The following is a 20,192-nucleotide window of genomic DNA, read 5'->3' as shown; positions in this document are numbered from 1 at the left end:
TTGTCTCTATTCTTTACTGGACCTAAACAGAATAGAAACACAAATAAGGTGCTTTGTATGTTCTTGTCTTTTGCCCCCCCCCCCCTCCCCGAAGATGTGCTAGTTAAATTAAAAAATAAAAAAAGTTACTAAGTCTGCTGTGAAAAGTGATATTAACAAACATACAAATATCACTTTTCACAGCAGACTTACTCAGCCCTGGCAAGCCCTGGATGGGGAGGTGAATATGGAAGCAGTGGGGGCCCGGGGCATTGGAGGGGGGTGACCTTGGGGCCAGAGCCCACCACCATATGGCTAGGGAACGGCGCCTGAAGCCCCGTGGCTGGAGCCTGCCACTCACCACCCCAGAGCTGAAGCCTGACCCCACCAGCGCTGGGAAGGTGGGGAACCCACTGCCTGCCTGCTCCTCCAGCTTTTGTGTCTCCAAAGGTGGGCAGGGCCCAACCACTGCTGGCAGCCCTGGGGGAGGGGGCCGCTGCTTTAACCCCCCGCCTCCCATCACTGCCCAGGAGGCTGTGGCTCAAGAAAAGTCCTGGTGGCTGCATTTGAGAAACACTGGTTTAAAGTGTCTGTCCTGAAGGTGAGGGAGAAGCCAGCCCATTCCTACCCTCCTTCGTGGATTTAACAATGAAATCTGGATCACAAGGCTTGAGTAATGGACCAGATGCTAGTATAAAAGATGGGGCTTTCTCCTGAGAGGGAGTTCAGAGACAGCATCTTGGTAAGAAGCCCAGTGCAGCATGCTTCCACTGGGGCCTGCTGGTGGGTTCTTCCACAACATCTTTCACATCAGCCAAGCAAGAGGGATCTGATAAGTGTGGCGCCCAAGCCTCCCCCCCACTGTGAAACGAACATCCCTCTGTTACTCATCTCTTTTCCCAGCAGCAGAATAAAAATTACAAGATGCGTCACTTTCTCTGCTTCTGCTCTTAGCTGAACAACCGTGAAACTGACCAGAATCTAGACACTAAGGCCTGGTCAACACCTAGAATTTATGTCCACCTAGTTGTGTGTCTTGGGTGTGAAAAATTCACAACTTTAGGGGAGACAGTTAAGCCAACCTCAGCCCCAGTGTAGACACCACTAGGTTGATGGAAGAATTCTTCTGTCGACTTAGCTATCCCCTCTCGAGGGGGGTGGATTTACTACAGTGATGGAAAAATCCCTTCCGTCGCTGTAGTAAGTGTCTGCACTACAAATGCTACAGCGGCACAGCTCGTAATGTAGACATACCCAGAGCTGCTCAGAGCAGTACTTATCCTCGTTGTTGTAGTGAAGGGGGACAGAGATGGATTGCCTTATGTCTTTGTGCTCTTGAGCAGCTCGGTGGTACAAAGTGCACAGGTCTGACAGTAACTAGCACCATGTAATAGAGAGGTAGATGCTGCTGCTCAGAACCAGACTTCAGTGAAACTGAAGAGTCTGGTAAATTTCTCTGTGCTACTGCCAGATAGTTTCCATTAAGAAGTGCATTTTTCATGCCCTGCTGAGTCAATTTCCAGCATAACCTTAGAGCGCTAACTTCCCTCCACCAATACAGCCTGATCCAGATGCCCTGGCAAGGGGAGCTTTGCCCTCTGAATGTCTTTAGACTAAAAACACTGTTCCAGGATGGGCAGTTTAATCATAGGACAGACTCTAGCTCTTTCTACCTGTTTCTCATTTGATTTGGAAGGACTGAGTGAGTGAAATTAATTTTGTAACTTCTTCTGTTACCTGAAAAATGTAAACCAGATCAAAACCAAATAGAACTCAAATTAGTGAAAGAAAAATAAATTGACTTTCCTTCCTGTATAGCACATGGTTGGGCTGTCAGTCCTTAAAGGGGACAAGTCTTTTTGCTAAGTATGTGACTCTCATTAGCCTGATTGGGGATTATACTCTGCATCAAGGAGAGGGTTACCAACTCTAGACACAATACCTGTCCTTTTAAAAACACTTATTTTAAGTGGATTAATATTAATATTTGATGACTGCTAATTTTAAAACCAAGCCTTGTAGAAAGAGGTCCTAGATAAGTGTGTGAAGCTACTAACCCTTCAGAGCTAGGTTCAAAATATGACTAGAGTTTCTTCAATTTCTGGTCTCCATGTGTTCAGATCACAAACCATCACAAAACTATCCTGTGAGCTGGAATAGTGGGCAGGTTGCTGGCTGGTGCTGGTCTGTCTGCACTGTGCCTGCCCATGGGGGGAGGGATAGCTCAGTGGTTTGAGCATTGGCCTGCTAAACCCAGGGTTGTGAGTTCAGTCCTTGAGGGGGCCACTTAGGGATCTGGGGCAAAATCAGTTCTTGGTCCTGCTAGGGAAGGCAGGGGGCTGGACTCGATGACCTTTCAAGGTCCCTTCCAGTTCTAGGAGATGGGATATCTCCATTTAAAAAAAAAAAAAAAAAAAAATTGTCAGGGATTACTGGTGTCTGTTTCATGAACGCTGAATTCACTTGCAGTTCTCGGCAAGGCATAAAAACTCAAGAAAGGCCACGGTGATGGGGTCTCTCCAGCATTCAGCGGCAATCCCAGGGACTTCCCGTTTGTCTTTGTCCTTGGCTTATTCCTGTGTTTGTCTTTTGCAGGTTTCATTGATCATGGACTGTGAAGATATCCCAGATTTTTCGAGTCCAAAAGAAGAAACTGCTTATTGGAAAGAGCTTTCCTTGAAGTATAAACAAAGGTATTGTTTTGGATTCTTAGACCAGTGCTTACTGTTAGTTCTATCAGAACGTAGCTAATCAACCTGCCTCTCTATGGGGGTTATGCTTTGATAAGTGTCAGGTGTGTCCAAATGAATTTCTTCGTTTTCATCTTTAGAAATGCCAGGTCAGTCAGTAAGAGCCCACCGCTGGAAGCAGAGCATCTTCTGCATGGGCATTACCAACTTGAGAGCTCCAGGTTGTGGTTTGCAGCCTCCTAGGGCAGATTGTATGAGTTTCTTTTGGCTACTATTGGCATTAGCAGGGCTGGCTTTGCGGATTGGTATCTAAAACCCTGGAGCAGTACTTGCTTGATTCTGTGTTTCGGGGACCTGTGCCTGCTTTCCTCTGGAGTGTTGTCCTTCTGTTCTGCGTTACTGTTGTGGATTGCGCAGGTGCAGCAAACAAAACTTCCTGCAGTCCCAATATGCACATCAGAGCCCAGGATGCTAATGAATTCATGTTGCTTCCAGACCACTGAATGTGTCAGACTGGTGAAAGAAACGCAGAACCGGCGTATTTTACAGGGAGCATCTGAAGGGACCTGGTGTCTCCTGAGCTGTTCTTGAATGTCAGAAAAAAGTCAGGGCCTTGAGGGGTTAGGGAAAGCTTTGATTTCTGTACCCTTATAATTCACTTTCCTATAAACTTTGCTGCTTGCTGAGAGCTGAGCTGTTAAGCACAGGGCAGATACAGACATGTCAGTGACGTGAATACAGTAGGCAGTGGCTACTTTTAGCTGTTTAATACCTTGCAGTGGTGTATGCTGGCTCCCTGCCTAAGTGGTTAATAACCTTATGTTCGAGAAAAGGGTTGGGGTTTAATGTTACTTTGGTGTGACCACATGGTATAGCAATATTGTTCTCTATTGTTAGACTACATTCAGTCGTATGTTTTTCAACCAAAACCTGGTTAAAAATTCAGTGGCTAATACCAAACCTGTCCATAAAATGATTTAATAAATGCTATCTGTGAAAGTTAATGAATAGAGAATTTTTGACAAACTCCTAGACATCCTGTTAATGACCTTGGTGCATGGAATTGTATTTAAACATGTTTTTAATACAGCAGTTTGTGTGTTGCACAGAAATGAATTTCCTTTCCTGGCTGAACTTCATGTAACTCTTAGCTTACCACAGTTCCCTTCTTCTCTTTAAAGAGATGCTGTTTATATGAGTCCTGTAATATGCTGGAGATTCTTCCTGGGTTTATCTTTAGATAAGATCAGTGGGTTTTGTTATAACTTGACAAGCTAAACCTATGACTGATACGAATCCTCTGCTTACAGTTTCCAGGAAGCACGTGAAGAACTGGCTGAATTCCAGGAGGGAAGTAGAGAATTGGAAGCTGAATTGGAGGCCCAGCTAGTGCAGGCTGAACAGAGGAATAGAGACTTGCAAGCAGATAACCAAAGACTGAAATATGAAGTGGAAACATTAAAGGTATGGCAGTGTCTGTAATGGAATGGCCTGTTCTTGCAGGTAGTCAAAAGTGTGGTCCTAAATTATTCAAAATCTATCTGGTCCGTATAGGTTTTTTGGTAATTTTAGTATAAGTGTCCAGAATATAAAGGGGGGGCAGCAGTCATGTGTTTGAGATCTAGTTTTGAGTGTGACATATGCCCGATGGGTAAGACCAGGTATTTACCAGCCACCTTAGATGTCAGGTAAATTTGTGGAGGAATTTGCTATGTTTCTTGGCCATGTCATAAGAGGGACAGGACTCGGATCCTTTTGCTTTTGAGCTTGATCTTGAGTTTTGCCTGAGTAAGGGCAGCAGATTTGGATTTTCGGAGACTTTGCCAATTGGTGGATTTGTTGTTACCACAGCAAGTTAACGTAGCCATGCAATGGACACACTACAGATCTGCTTTGTTATGAATGAGATGATTCAATGGCCTCATTTCAGCGGTAGGATTGTGCAGCTAATTCCTGTGAATCAGTGTTTTTTTGCCCAGAATGTCTTTAGTTTTGTGAGACTTGTAAGGCAGTTGAAGACCTCTGACTTGTGCATGTCCTTCAGCAGAGATTCTGATAGTGTTCTGTAGAGTGTTCAGATAGATAATAGACTATTCTGATTAATGCATCTGGGCTGATCTGTTCTTACCCTGCTCTGGGATCTTGGAGAGAACCATGGTTTGGTCCTGCTCTTGGAAACTTGATCCGGGACAGGAGATGGGAACGTAGCTGGAAACCATTGTGTTCTGAGCCAGGGCAAACGTGCTCTGTGGGATCCCTGGTCATCTTATCCATTCCCTGTTATAGCTGTGAAATCTGCATGTACTTGAGGAGGCCAGTAGCTTCTTCAGGAAAGTCTCTAGCTGCATTCTCAGAGTTGCGGACATTCTTAACCAACCAGACTGTCAGCCGCCACCTTCCAGTTTTTCCAGGTAAAGGTGTTGGAGTGAACTTCCCTGTGAAGTCAAGAAGCAGATTCCAGTGGCTCTTATTTTTGCTCAACGGAGGGATTTCAGGCCGCTTCTTGTTGTATCATGATGGTTGTCTGGAGTGTGGGAAACATGCAGTCAGAATCCTCTCGAGCAGTTGTATTGCTTCCTGGCCACCTGTAGGTCTGCCGGGCCTCCTGGACCTGCTATTACAGACTATTGAGATTGGAAGTTGATGGGTGTCTTTGGGAGAATAACTAGCTATTTGGTGATTGGATCCCTGCTGTGCACCATGTTAACTTGGCTTGGGTTGTTTAGTCTGACAAAGCGAAGGCTGAGGGGGGATATGATTGCTATCTTTAAATATATCAGAGGAATAAATACAAGGGAGGGAGAGGAATTATTCCAGCATAGTACTAATGTGGACACGAGAACAAATGGATATAAACTCGCCGTGGGGAAGTTCAGGCTTGAAATTAGACGAAGGTTTCTGACCGTCAGAGGGATGAAATATTGGAACGGCCTTCCGAGGGAAACGGTGGGGGCGACGGACCTGTCTGGTTTTAAGATTAAGTTAGATAAGTTTATGGAGGGAATGGTTTAATGGTAAAACATAGTAGCCAAGGAAAACCAAGCAATGGTACGTAAATAGTATAATGGCTAACAGGGGTCAGGCTAGAGACTCTTGCCTACATGCTCGGGGTCTTACTGATCGCCATATTTGGGGTCGGGAAGGAATTTTCCTCCAGGGTAGATTGGCTCAGCCTCTGGAGGTTTTTCGCCTTCCTCCGCAGCATGGGGCAGGGATCACTAGCAGGAGGGTCTCTGCCAATTGAAGTCACTAAAACACAGGATTGGGGACTTCAACAGCAGAGTCCAGGGAAGGGGTAGGGACGGTTTTGTGGCCTGCAGCATGCAGGGGGTCAGACCAGATGATCATAATGGTCCCTTCTGACCTTAAAGTCTATGAGTCTATGAACTTTCTTTATTTCAGGGTGCCCAGTGCTGATGCTTAGTAAATATCCATGTTAATAATGGCGTTTCTATGTGCTACCACCAACAAACCCACAGGAGCTGACTGATTCTGGTGTGTTACTTTGTTCCCTCTTGTTTGGCTCTGGCTTGCCTCAGAAGGTTGTATATTAGCAACATTAATCTTGCTTTCCGTCTTATTTCCAGGAGAAACTTGAACACCAATATACACAAAGTTACAAGCAAGTGTCAGTGTTGGAAGATGACCTGAGTCAGACACGGGCCATTAAAGACCAGCTACACAAATATGTGAGGGAGCTGGAACAGGCCAACGACGACTTGGAGCGCGCTAAGAGGTGAAGGCTACAAACCGATTGTCTTGCTAGACTTCCTCTAGTCATTTAGCTTCACAGCTCTTGACTGTCTCTAATGGATGTAACTTTCCATAAGGCGAGACACTAGATATTGTTGCACTTATGCAGTTAAAACTGTATTGAGGCTCCAGCCCAGTCAGATGTCCAAGGCAGTTAGCCTCACTCACTCCTTAACCCTGCAGTACAGCAAGAACCTAGAATCGGAGAGTTTAAGGCCAGAAGGGATCACCAGATCATCTAGTCTGACCACCTGCATATCACAGGTTACTAAATCCCACCTGGTTACCCCGGTATTGGGCCCAGTAACCTGGATTGTTGGAGAATTCTAAAGTATTCTATTTTGTGTAAATCAAGGTAGAAACAAGAGCAGTAATTTCCACTCTGTTTTATGGATTCCTAAAAGATGAGAGCAGAGCATAAAAGCAAGCCCAGCCAGCATGCCAGGTTTGACATCAGCAGCCAGGTGACTCTTACAGCCCTTCCAGGACACAGCCTCTTTCCGATAAGAAGCTAATACCTTATGCAGTCCCTTGTAAATAAAACAAGTCTAGAGAGTCTCTTCTTCCCTTACCTAATAAGCATTGTGGCTGGCTGCAGGGAATGACTGCATATTGGATAAGAAGTGCATAAAGCTAGCAAGAGTGCTGCTAGCAACGCCCTGTTTGGAAAGTAACAAACAGATCCTGCCTCTGTTAACTGAATGGGAATGTTGCCATTGAGTTCAGCAGTAGCAGTATTGGGTCTCTGGCTATCTGGCATGGCAGACACGGGGCTGAGGCCCTGATTTAGCAAGCACATGGCTAACTTCTTAAACATGTGAGTTGTCCCATTGAAGTCAGTGGAATGGCTTGCATGTTGTGTTAGTCATCTGCTTAAGTACTTTACTGACTTGGGGCTTGAGTTAATGTTCCAGTCCCACACTTGTCTTGGCTTGCTGAGTTGTCAGCTGCTCGGCAAATGGAGGTGGTAGCACCTTGCAAGTCCTCTGGGTTGATGCAGAGTGCTGCATTGACTGGCTCTGGTCGCTGAGCAGAAGGGAGAGTGAGTGGAGATCAGTGCTTGGTGAGCTCTTACACAGCTGTGGTTTACATCACTTGAAGTCCAGCTGCTAGAGTTCTGACCTGTCCAGCCCTCACTTCATGGTCTTTTCCAGGATGCACTGGCAGAGCTGTAAAGTTTTGGACTTTGCTTACCTTTTCCTTTTGTTGTTATGCTTTCCAATGTGCTTTATGTTAGCTGATCTGAAGAGCCTAATATTTTGGATTTTGTTTCTAGGGCAACAATAGTTTCATTGGAAGACTTTGAACAAAGGCTGAACCAGGCTATTGAGAGAAATGCGTTTTTAGAAAGTGAGCTGGATGACAAGGAATCGTTGCTAGTTTCTGTACAGAGGTTAAAGGATGAAGCGAGAGGTACAGCTTGATTGATTAATTCTTTGGTTTAGTACATGGGTGGCTGCGTAATAGAGATGTATTCTAACAACGACAGCTCATGTTTGTACAGCACCTAGCACGATGGGGCCCAAGCTGCTTGTACAATGTTAATCTTCAATAATAATAATAATAATTTCTGCACAGTTAAGGGGAGTAAAGAAATCTCATCCGGTGAGTGGGGGAAAATACCATCAAATCCATTCAGGATTTTTTAAATATGTGAGTGCTTCAGGAGAATTCAAATTCCAAATGAAAACTGAGTTAAGCACAGATCTGTGTGTCAAATGCTTCCATTAACCAGGCTCTGTGCATGTTGTTGGGGAGATATGAGGATGGGATTAGACATGGAAATAAATGCTGACTAACCTTGTGAAATTTTCTGCTGTCCTCTGTAATCCTCTTGGAAGTTGCCTGGTTTCTGGAAGATATCCCAGAAAGGATTGCAATGAGACTTGCGGGATTAGTGATGTTACATTCTGGGACATCTTCAGTAAACCAGGAATTCCCAGAAGGATTTCGCCAAGAAGAAGTGAGGGAAGAATATCAAAAGGCTGGTTGAAATGAATTTCTCTGATAAATGGCACTCCAAAGCCTGGTTAGTAGGGTCACTCAGTTCACAGATCTGTGCCCAACATCACTCATGTCTTATTGATACAAACATGGAGTTGTCTCTGACAGCAAAGAAGACAGAAAGGAAGACCAAATGTTGTTGTCTAACGAAACATACAAATCACAACTTACAGTAAGGGCAGTAATAATGAAACTCATGGCAAATCTTCAGGAACATCTGAATGATCAACATTAATTACCCAGTTGCAAAATGGGATGAACAAAGTGTTCAACTTCTTTAAAATAGAAGAAGAAAAACAAGCAAACAAAACCGTATTATTTTCTGGCCAGCAGTCAGATACATTAGCTGTTTTAAAAAATTGCTGCTCTCCCACTCAAATACAAAACTCTGACTTTTCAAACCTGTGTATCTGGGCTGGTTTTCATTTTTGCTTTGCAGCTTGCCCTTGAAAACACCTCCTAAAAGTGCATGGTATTTTAAAAACTCTACTATGCAACACATTTTGCTTTGGCTTTTTCTGACAGTCCACATGAGAAACCAATGGCCTGTGAAAAATCTAATTGGTTTGCCTAAAATAAAAATGGAAAACTAAGTTCACACTTTATTTAAAAATAACACTCTCCCGTTTATTATTTATTATTAATTTGCATTATCATAGCGTCTAAAGCCTCTTGCTGATTTTGATGCCCCATTGTGCAAGGCACTATACGTGTGTATAATAAGAGACTAAAATCTAAATAGATAAGACAGAAAAAGGGTGCTAGAGGAAAAAGATGCTCAGAAAGGGGAGGTGTCACACAAAAGGTCACTGGAAGAGTTGGGAAATAGACCCAGGTCTCCTGACTCCCTGTCCACTGGATTACACTGCCTCTCCAATCCACTATCAATGTATGCCCAGACATTCTCAATTTCTTAACAACTCTTTTGCTTGGTATCTGGGGGTTTAGTGGGCAAACCAAGGGGTTTTGCCCACTTGGCAAGATCATTCAGGGAGTTAGATGCCCAACTACTTTCTCCACCCACCTCCCTTTAAATTAACACCTATTATATGTTTTAGCTTGATACTAGAAGTGTGGGGCGTAGAAGCACATCCAGGGATGTTCAGCTCTGGTTGTTAAAAGAATAGTAAGGCTGCGAGACAAGTCACGTAAAGGGTGAGACAAACATGCTGTTTGTCATGAAATATCTAGGCCACAATGGAGGCCACTTAGGTGAAACCATATCCAGGCCATGTAGGTGGCATCGCATTTTCTGCATGGGAATTTCTGGAGGTCCAGTGAAGAATGGCCTTTGTGAGTTTCCTCGCTTGCATTTATCTTCACTGTCACTGTTAGGTCACAGGTGGAGCTGTTGGCCAGAAGCACCTTTGTGTTTGAAGCAATGACTCTCTCCAGCTCTGACACAGAGTTGTCCATGCCTTTGTGACCTCCCAAGAGATTATTGTAATGCACTCTACACGGGACCACCGGATGACTACACACAAGCTGCAGCTGGGGCAGAACACAGGAGCCTGTTTACTCAGCTGTGCTGGCTCTGAGGAGCATATTCCATTGATGTGGTGAAGATTCCACTGGCTGCCTGTTCACTGCCAGTTGCAATGGGAGGGTTGATTTTGAGCTATAACACCCTATGCAGTTTGGCTCCTACCAATGTCACAGCAGTTGATCAGCTGATTGGCTCTTGCTTAGGGTGTCCTTAGGGTTTCTAGAGTTGAATGGCCGGAGAGCATTTTCAGGGGCAACCTTATGGCTGAAGAATCTACTTCCCCTCACCGCCTTGTCTGAAGGGCCAGGATCAGTTGATCTTCAGGGCACAGTGCAAAGCCCAGCTGTTTGCTCAGGCTCTTAGATGAGAAGCTGATGGTGAAGTATGTTTGTTTGGTGAGGGTTGAGTCTCCATTTAGCGTGGCCTTGGAGAGCTCATGTTGGATTGTGTTTAGAATGCCATGTACGTGCCCCCAGGATGATCGTGGTGCTGTATTTTTAACCATCAAGCCATAAATATGAAATGTTTGGGTTTTTTTCTTTTTCCAACCTCCAGACTTACGGCAAGAGTTAGCTGTCCGAGAAAGGCAACAGGAAGTCACCAGGAAGTCTGCTCCTAGTTCTCCGACTCTAGACTGTGAAAAGATGGATTCTGCTGTCCAGGCATCTCTCTCTTTGCCCGCCACGCCTGTTGGAAAAGGATCAGAGAATAGCTTTCCTTCCCCAAAAGGTATGCCGTGCAGCAGGGGTGGTTGTTTGGGAACACGAAACTGTGCTGACAAGCAGCACTCCCACCAGCTCGGTTCCACTGTGGCACTCTTGGGTAAAGCTAGGAACGTATAGGCACCAAGTACTCTGCAGCAAGTTGTGCCTAAAAACTGCATCTCCTGCAGCCCGCTAGAAATTCTGGGGCAGCTTCAGGTAAATTCAGGAGTAGAGTTTTGAATTAATATGGAAGTGACTCAGCTCTGCCTTTGGGTTTAATTTGATATTGCATTCAACTTTCTTTACCCTGCCTTTGAGTATTCAGTATGCTGCAGATTTTTGCACTGACAATGCAAAAGAGGGCGGGCGAGATTGGGTATCGTGGGGAGACAGTCTGAGATAGTAGGATAAGCAATCACTGCATCTTTCTGCTAAAATGACCACCAGAGAAATAGGTCACAATGCTGATCATTTAAACTAGGTCTCCCAGTGACTGAGATGAGACGCTGCAGGCAGTGCACACCTCTGCGCTCCTCTTCCCATTGCAGATTCTGGGAGACAGCACTGGTTTATGCTCATTTCACGTGTGACAGGCTGTTCACAATGATCAGGGCTAATACCATAATTTAAAAACATAAAAAAGAAGCTGATTCCACAGCACAGCTCTGTGGCAAGGGATGCTCCGCAGCTGGGGAATGCACAAACCCTTGTTATAGGCAGAGTGTGGTGAAAGCAGACAGCTGGTATAAATTAAGCTGGTTATCCCACAGTGTGTGTATTATAGGGGGCTAGCCGCATGGGAGGCCATGCTGGGATGGAATTTTAGATTTCCCCTTTCATGAAGAAGTTAGTTTATTGAATACACTATTTTAAACTTCTGAGAAGCAGCCCATATAATGAAGTGCATTTATGTTTGCAGCTATACCAAATGGGTTTGGTACCAGCCCCCTAACTCCTTCTGCTAGAATATCGGCACTGAACATTGTGGGGGATCTCTTACGGAAAGTCGGGGTAAGTGCCTTGTCCTATAGGACCCACGTTTTTGCTGTGATAGACCCGAGCTTTAGGACTGTTTGCTGCCGGTTGCAGTCGTGTCAGTCGTGCCTAAAAGGGATTGTGGGGCCATGCCTCTGCACAGCCCCGCTTTAGCCTTCGAGGGATCTTTCACATCATGCTCTCGGAGTGCTGCATGTGTGACGGGGGGCCTTCAGTCAGAGAGTCCCAGGTGTAAACAAGGGATTGGGATTCCAAGTACTACATTGGGGTGCTGAGGTTGGCGTTTGGGCAAGAACGTATAGCGTGGGCATCCAACTATGGGACTGGGCACCCTAAACGGATTGCTCACATTTGAATATTGAGCCCACAGGATCACACCAGCTCTCTCTCAAGGGGCTGCAGGTCTCATGCCTAGGCACGGTGCAGATTGACCTTCCCTGGTGTGACGGGCATAGTGTGCATTCCAGCTGTCTGAGCCACTGCCCCTCTCTCCCCAACCCCCTGCAGCTGTTTTAAAAAAACAAAATAACCAGGGAGCCCTTAGATAAAAGAGTGACAAAGGGCAGAGCAGTTTCCGATCACACTCATGTCTCAGAATTGTACGCGGCCTATGTGAGGCTGGTGAACAGGCAATAGAATAAGCCAAGAGAGAGCCAAATATTCCCCATGGTGTACTTGGTAGGGAAGTGAAATGTTTGAGCTGTTAAATGGATTACAACTATAAGTGGAAGAGAAATGCTTTAAACATCTGCTGCTTGGAGCGCCGGGCTCACCAATATAATGAGGACATGGCTGTACTTGCTTTGAGTCATGAAAAACTTGTTCGTATGCTTGTGCCTCAATGCACAGTGTCAAGGTTTCAAGCTACAGCCAGGACACGTTGTGTCTAAGGTTAGAATCTGGCCCTTGGGGCTGATTTTCATCCTTCTCTTTTGCTTAATCTGCTGTGAATAGCATTAGCCACAACCAGGGAAATCATTTTAGCAAAGGTAAAATTAAAAATCCAGTTGTTGCCTGTGAGCTTCTGGCTAGTTAGGGCAGGCAGGAGTAAGAATCAGTGTGGGTTGTAGAGGAGTTTATTTGGAATCAAGGAGCTTTCTGATTATTCTGAGAGGACTGGAGCCCAAGAGTAAGCAGACATCTTTCCCAGCCCACCCTTAGAAACCCAGCCCACCCACTGTGTAAAGTCCAAACTCACCCCTGTCTTTATGAATAGTAAGAAAAAGATTGGCTCAGAACTTCTTGGCTTGGCTTCTTCTAGGGGTTCCTCCTTCGGGACTGCTCAGCCCACACTCCAGATCTCCTCTGTCCCACTGAGAGCCCCTCTCATCTCCCTTACATCTGGGTGGGTAATGAGTCACTTGCCTCAGTGAACCAGCAGAGCCCACCTAACGCTTAAACCTCCAGCACAAGAAGTAGGGTCTCGTCCTGTGCTGAATGCACCCCAAAGTGAGGTTAGCTGGGGCTTTCAGCACCTTACCTCTTCTTAGTATTACCGCTCCCCTGTCTGTTTACTGGCTCTGGTTAAAAACCCAGATTCCCCCAGTAAGACTGGCCTGCTGTGCAGTGCTGGCTGTTGTCTTTGCTTCTAGGTTGTCACAATGTCAATACATCTGTTCATCTGCTCCTGTACTCTTGCCATCTCTGCCTTTGAGCTACATAAGCAGGACTTGAAAATCTGGCCAGACCCGTTAGCCAGAGGCTGATAGGGAAGAGCAGTGGCTGGTGAGAAGCACAGCTTAACTTCCCACACAGACACGCAGCTCCTGGGGAGGGATTGGTGCTGGGATTTCTATCAGGGAGCTGCTCTTGACTCCTGCTTAGGAGAGCCCTCTGTCCCATCAACTGCTGCTTGAACCACACCCGGGCCCACTCAAGCGACAGGGTGAGGTGCATTTTCTGCTGTGGGTGGGTGGGTATCTCCACTCCTTCTGACAACCCTCGTCCTCTCCATTCTGACTTGTCCTCTACAGTGAATAGCTCCAGTATCTGCCTTCACTGTTGCTCTGTTTTCCCAAGCAGTAGCAGCGGAGTGAAATTAATCTGATTCTTGTCAGTTTCACAGCTGCCTACAAGGTTCTGAAGAGCAGTGATGACAGCCAGGGGAGCCTGGTCAGCTGCTTGGGGAAGCTGGGAACAGCATTGGGGCAGGGTGCCGCCTGCAGGTTCAGGAAGATGCTGCTGCAGCAGTTTGCATTTGGAAACCGATTTTCAAGAGCTGAGCATCCAGCCGCTCCTGTTGAGAAGGGGCCCGCTTTATTTAGGTGCCTAAATGGAAGCTGATCTCTTCTGGAAATCTTCCCCCTCAAATGTGGATGCTGAGCACGTTTGAGAACTTGGCCCAGCGTTCCCATTCTGAAGGTTTTCTTTGCAGCCATAACTGCTAAAAGCATTAGCTTTGTTACAATGAAGCTTAGCTTGTACTGAAGTTCATCACACTGGCCCCCGGCTCACTAGTGGCCATTTCAAGTCATGTAGTGGAGAAGAGCTCTTTGTTCTAACAGCTGTACCCTCTATTCCTTCCACAGGCCTTAGAATCCAAATTAGCTGCGTGCAGGAATTTTGCAAAGGACCAGGCTTCACGGAAATCCTACATTTCAGGCAACGTTAGCAGCAGCCTGATGAGCAGCAACGGCACAAAGTTCTCTCCTTCAGGGCATACATCTTTCTTTGACAAAGGGTGAGTTGGGATTGACGGGTTTTTGGCTTAAAAGGAGATGGCTTTCAGGGTCACTTTTTAAACAGACAGATCTTTTCTCCGCTCACTTTTAGCCCAATAGAACATTTGTCTTTATAGATAAACCGTAATGTGGGTTAGACCCTGCGGGAACAGTGGCAGCCAAGGTTACAGTGCTGACCTCTACTAAGCAAGGAGAAAAAACAGCTCTACTGCTTAAACCCTTCTCTTGACTGGTGGAGGTTACTGCTGTTGCTTGTTTCTCCCACTGCCTAGTTTCCTGGCCTGCTGCGTCCCATGGTAATTCCAAGCCCAGGCAGCAAAACAACAATGCTAGTGAGTTGGAATGTGAGTGTAAAAAGAATGTCAAGTGACTAGTGTTGGAATTACCATAGTTACCATGTTGCTCCTTTGGGGGGAATGCGTTCTCTGCAAGCCTGGAGATTCCCCTCAGTCAGATTCCCCTCTGCCTAGTGCAGGCAGCAGACTCCCACCTGGGGTGGGGCACGGCTTGCTTTGATTTCCTCTTCCTAGGGGAAAACAAAAATGTCATTAGCCCCTTCGAGCTAGCTGAGTCTGGGCTCCAGCCATCAAATTGTTGCTGTGTTGTGCATCAGACCCTGGGGCCCAAATCCTTCTATTCCTTGTTCATGCAAAGCTCCCTTTGACCTTCATGCCGTCAGGCCTGAAGTCAGAGCTTCCACTTTGTGACGTCAAGGAGCGAACACTGGAGGAGCACCAGGGAGGTTTTCCCCCACTGTATGTGCCACTGACCCCTGCACTGGGGTGCCAGGCAGAAATAAGAGCAACTGTGCGGCAGAGAGCATTTCTCCTGTGTTTGTAAAGTGCTGTGCATCTGTGATGCACGCTGACAGTGCTGGAATAATCATCATTGGTCACAGTATTAATACTCTCTTCAGTACTACAGTTTTCCATAACCCTATGGCACATGCTCTTTAACGCTAATATTACAGACCAAGGGGTTGGTGTTCCTCTTTAACTTGCAATAGTAAATTCTTCTTCGGGTGTTCTACTGACTGTTAAAATTCTAGAGTGCCACTGTAAACACTGACATTTCAGTCTTTGCAACCTCTGTGCTCAGCTGCAGTGTTGCTATATGGCCGGCAGAGTAGGCCACATCCTGGAAACTACCATGTGAAATCTTTTAGCCAGAACCTGGTTGCAAAAAAATATATATATTTTATATATATATAAAAATATATTTATATATATATAAAAAAAAATTAATTCAATGTTGTGCAAATCAAAGAGCTTTCCACTTGGTTTGCACGTTGCCGGCATATTGCTTAGCAGCACACCACCACAGTGGTACTCACGCTTGCAATTCATAGCCTAGATTCCAGGTGCAAACTCTTAAGAAAGCTGATGAGGAAGGATTATGCTTAAGATCCCAGCATTGCTACATTGCCTTGTGATGTGACAAGTAAGCTGGTTGCCGTGTGGGGAGGGGTGTCACTGTTAATTATCCAGATTGTCATTAAGCACTGCCTAAGTGGGTTGCTTGTCTTCAGTTAGAGGCAGGTTGGCTCTGGGGAAAGTTTAAAAATCCAGCATGTTAATAATGGACACCTAAGGAGGTTAGAAGTATCACAGAGTGAATGTAATTGACAGATGAACGTGCATGCAAGACGGCGGTTTCTACACAGCCCTGACCTCTTCCTCCTCCTCCTTCCCCCTTTCTGTGCCACATATCTCACTTCCCATGAGATTCGTACCCTGGCATCCCACTCTTCACACCTGCTCCCTCCCTCCCCTGTGCTCCTCCCTTGAAATGGGTGTGTGTTGGAAGCTTGGGGCAGCATCTGTGCTCCATCCACATCTCTGCTATTGCTATGTCGATCCTATGCATTTTGTCTACGCATTTAAGCCACAAAGTACTGTGAAATGAATGAGGTCAGCCCTGTTGTGCCTACACACTGCAGCACAAGAATAGCCTCTAGCCACGTCGCTGTGTCCCCCCAGCGGTGTGCAGCACCCGCTAGGGCTTTGTCCATGGCTTGCTGTGGTAGCTAGGCACAAAGGGCTGAGCTGAGGCATGCCCTCTCTTCTCCCCTCTTCTCCTCCTTTCTCTCCAGCCCCTGTACTCTTCTCCCTGCCCCCAACTGTCGTTGGAGCCTGAAACAGCCTCGTGTGCCCGTAGACCCGATCCAATCTGCTGCTGCTGCCTTATGAACAGCCTATTGTTGGGTGGTGGGATTGTGACAGAGGTAACTCAGCCAATCATTATAGTACCGTTTCCTTTGCAAATTGCCGTTCTGTTGGTTACAGTGTTTGACAAGTCCTTCATCTCTCCTTGGCAAGCAGAGCTGTGCAGGCATCTATAGAACGGGGTGGGAGGGACCCTGGGCCTGGCCGGCTCCGAGCTTTAGGAACAATGCAATTAGTGGTATCATGCGGGAGATCCGCAGGAGCAGCTGGGCTTGTGGTCTAAGATCAGGGGAGCTAAGAAGGTTCCTAATGCGTCAAGATTTTAAAAGCTCCAGCAGAGCATTAGCCCACGTGCCGGTGTAAGATTAGTTCCCTGCAGAATGTTGTTCCTTCACAAAGGCAGCGTTCCTGTCCAGACCCCAGGGGTCGCAGAACAGTCTGGGTAACTCCAGCTGAGTGCGTCTCTTTTCTTCCTTTTAATGCTTCTGAACCAGGAAGTACAGCTGGGGATCCTGCTCGTTTGAGAAACCTGGGTTCAGATCCACTTTGGGAAACAATTGACCACAACAAGTGATCAGCTTTGCTATAGAGGCCCGAGAATAGCAGGATTGAGGTGCACTGACAAAATCGTGTGGGCAAAGCTTTGCCCAGTGCCTGTCTGGGGTACACCTGGCATTAACTCGTTGTTAACCCCCACTGCTAAACTCACCGCCTTAGCTGACATATATCCCCAGTTAATCCAAAACAATGGAAAAAACATCTCTTTAGCCATAAACTGGGATTTCAATTGGAAAAGCCTCCCAGCCCAACCTTAACTAGATCACTGCCACTGCTGTCTACAGAGGTACTCTACCCTGGTGGGGATAGTGCATGGGGATGAGAATAGTCTTGCTGTTCATGAACACTCCATAGTCCATCTTTCTCAGAATGTCCCCCAGGAAAAGAGATCCAAGTCTCTGGAGTCTGCTGCGTTCCAGGGAACTCTAATGACAGGTGAGTGGCGTAAGGCACAGATTCCTTGTGTTCAGGTTACTCGGCTGTTTAGTTGAGGGGAACAGGTGGAATTTGGGACATAGGTTGTCATTGGAGTAGATCCGTTAAGCTGTCTCTTGCAGAGTAGGTTAGCAGTGTTTGTTCATGGATGTTTAGCTGAGTTCTGGTTGGGTTTAACTCCGTTGCGTTTCCCACGTTTCTACCCTCCAGGTGCTGTCTGAGAATTTCCCTTGTACTGTTTACATAAACTGTTTCCATTTTCCTCCATCAGGCGTGAAAAGGTCGTATTCCCCACATTGTTCATGGGTAATTGGATTCATTTGGAGTGATGAGCTGCATGCATTGCATGCTTGGAGCTGGAGAATAACCAGTAGTCAGTTCTACTCACTGCACGGGGCTAGCTCCTCTTAGATTTATGATCTAATAGTCCATTAGTGAAACCTTAAGGCCACAGTTTTTGTCTGATCACAATCTCTCTCCCATCATTACATCAGACAAAGTGTCCTGGTATCATGTGACCTTTTTCAGACTCAAGAATGGGAAATTGGGAATTGAATGCAGCTTGTGCTCTCAATACAGTTAGAGATGCATGCCTTTGACTGAACCGCACACACTGGTTTTGCTTTATACTGGCCTGTATTATCTCACTGCAGATAAAACTTCCCGCTCCTCTAGTGTCCTTCATCTGAGGATCACCAAACCCTTTCTCAAATGTCAGCTCATTAAACTTTACACCACCTTGTGAAGCAGATAAGTCTTATCCCTGTTTTATGGATGGGGAAACAAGCACAGAGGTGAAGTGACTTGCCCAAGTCATGAGTAAGTGGCAGAGCCAAGAATAGAATCCTGCCAGCTCCCTGGCTCTGTAACCCTCCCGGGCTCCTTCCTAGGTGTGTATAACCTTGACGGGGTGGAGGGGCTTGTCTTCCCATGACCTGAGTGCTATGCTACCCAGTGGGTCTCCCAAGCCAGGCAGGTCAGACCAGGGGCCAGACAAAGGAGCAATCTGCTGGTCCTCCAGGTTGTGGAGTGGGGGTTGGGGATAAGGTTAACACCCTTTTCCTGTAATAATACAGTTGTGAAGAAAGTCTCAAAGAAGCCCTGAAAACACACAAATGATCACAGGGTTAAAGGGACCTGGTCTCCAGCTGTTGTTGCTAGTCCCTGTTGCCGCTTCCCAATGTCTGCCAGTGTTACGCTGTTCAGCATTTGCTGCACAGCAGACACCGAATCTGCACCTTTTGCACAAATATCTGGAACAAAGTCTTGGCCGTTGGCTAAGCAAAGGGGCTTTACAGCATTACGTGTTCCTTGGTCAGCGAAAGCCACTGAGCAATGGCCGGGGAGTCTCTGATGCTCTTAGGGTTGTTGCAGTTGTAGGCTCTGAGATGGGATCAGGATGTCCTGGGAATAGTGTCTATCCCCAGACAAAGCCGATCACTCTCAGCGGGGCCAGCATGTCTACAGAGACCATCTGGATGTTTATATGGAGGCTTCAGTCAGATTGTCTGTCTGTTTTTGAAGGCTCTTGAGCATCCCCTTGGGAAGGATGTCAGGGAAAATGGTCGATTCCTTTTGATTGAGTCTTAATCTGGCGCAACATGCGGACCCTAAACTGGCTGCATGGATGGACTTGGGGGTTCAGAGGTGGGTCAGGAGCTTGGAGATCTGGGCTCTATTCCTTGCTGGGCCACAGATTCATTTGTGCCCTTGGTCAAGTCACTTAACCTGTATGCCTGTTTGTCCATCTGTAGCATGGAGATGCTGGTCTAGCTCACAAGGGTTGTGAGGATTAATTTGCTATATTTGTAAAGCACTGAGAGATCGATTCCCCCAAATTAAGGTGCTGTGTAAATGTAAAATATTGCTTAAAATGCAGATTAACCAGTGAGGAAATACATGATAGGATAGGAGAGAAGTTGCCAAATAAAAGGAAGAAATTAATAGCCTAAGATCCTGAATCCGTCCCTGTTACCTCCGTCTGTCCGAGATCACTAAGGCCTAGCTTCCCAAAAGGGACTAGGGATTTTGGGTACCTGACAGGAGCCTGACTTTCAGCCACTGCCCTCGGACAGTACATCTGCACAGCAAAGCTCCCAACCTGGGTAGACAGATTTGTGCTGGCAGAGTCTGCATGGGTGTGCTAGAAATAGCAGTGTGGTGCTAAGGCTTGGGCTGGTCACCTGAGCTCAGACCCAGGGGGATGGGTGGCCACCCCGAGCCTCTGCTGGGGCTGCAACTTCCCCACCGTGATTTTTAGTGTACTGGTGCGAGCCCCGCCAACACAAGTGTGTCCAGCCAGGCTGGATGGTCACTCTCAGCTACAGCATTGGCATCCCCTGAAACTCAGGCTCCTGTGATGTCTTCCATGGGGCCCTCGGGGAAGAACTAGAAATGCAGCGGGACTCCTGGAAGGTTTCGGTGGACAGCACTTGCTCGCATGTGTCCTGCGCTGAGTAGCTTGAGGACTCACTGAATGCAAACTGCTCTGGGAGCATCTGAGAAGCTAGACTGAAAAGAAGGACCTAAAGGGCAAATGTGAGACCCGATGGGTGTCTTGTCAGTAAGAGAGGATGGATTGGAGGGGTCAGGCACAGTATGCAAGCACTGGTCTGCTCACTTTCACTGGTGGTATTACAAATGTTTGTGATCAGCACAATATTTTAACTTAAAACGAACACGAAGGGGGAGTGTGTTCAAGACCGTACAGATGGATGTGGTCTCGGTGCTCTGAGCTTAAA

The 20,192-nt window shown here is 46.5% G+C and overlaps 1 protein-coding gene across 7 annotated transcripts in view; it reads left to right on the top strand.

The window, feature by feature from the left end:
• The window catches only part of NDEL1 (nudE neurodevelopment protein 1 like 1), a 44,790-nt gene that overhangs the window by 16,412 nt on the left and 8,186 nt on the right, over window positions 1–20,192 (top strand). For 4 of the 7 annotated variants that reach the window (XM_054047417.1, XM_054047418.1, XM_054047420.1 and 1 more), the window contains 8 exons: window positions 2,575–2,672; window positions 3,980–4,133; window positions 6,257–6,405; window positions 7,699–7,835; window positions 10,468–10,641; window positions 11,536–11,627; window positions 14,141–14,292; window positions 16,386–16,517. In XM_054047417.1, the coding sequence (XP_053903392.1) occupies window positions 2,587–2,672; window positions 3,980–4,133; window positions 6,257–6,405; window positions 7,699–7,835; window positions 10,468–10,641; window positions 11,536–11,627; window positions 14,141–14,292; window positions 16,386–16,482 (1,041 nt within the window). In that variant the 5' untranslated portion in view covers window positions 2,575–2,586 and the 3' untranslated portion in view covers window positions 16,483–16,517. Of the gene's footprint in view, window positions 1–2,574; window positions 2,673–3,979; window positions 4,134–6,256; window positions 6,406–7,698; window positions 7,836–10,467; window positions 10,642–11,535; window positions 11,628–14,140; window positions 14,293–16,385; window positions 16,518–17,722; window positions 17,758–20,192 lie in introns of all 7 variants that reach the window. The other 3 variants (XR_008446943.1, XM_054047422.1, XM_054047421.1) reach the window with 3 other exon arrangements.

Source organism: Malaclemys terrapin, chromosome 13 (assembly GCF_027887155.1).
Source record: "Malaclemys terrapin pileata isolate rMalTer1 chromosome 13, rMalTer1.hap1, whole genome shotgun sequence".
NCBI classification, from domain to species: Eukaryota; Metazoa; Chordata; order Testudines; family Emydidae; genus Malaclemys; species Malaclemys terrapin.
This window is presented reverse-complemented; position numbering and strand designations above follow the sequence as displayed.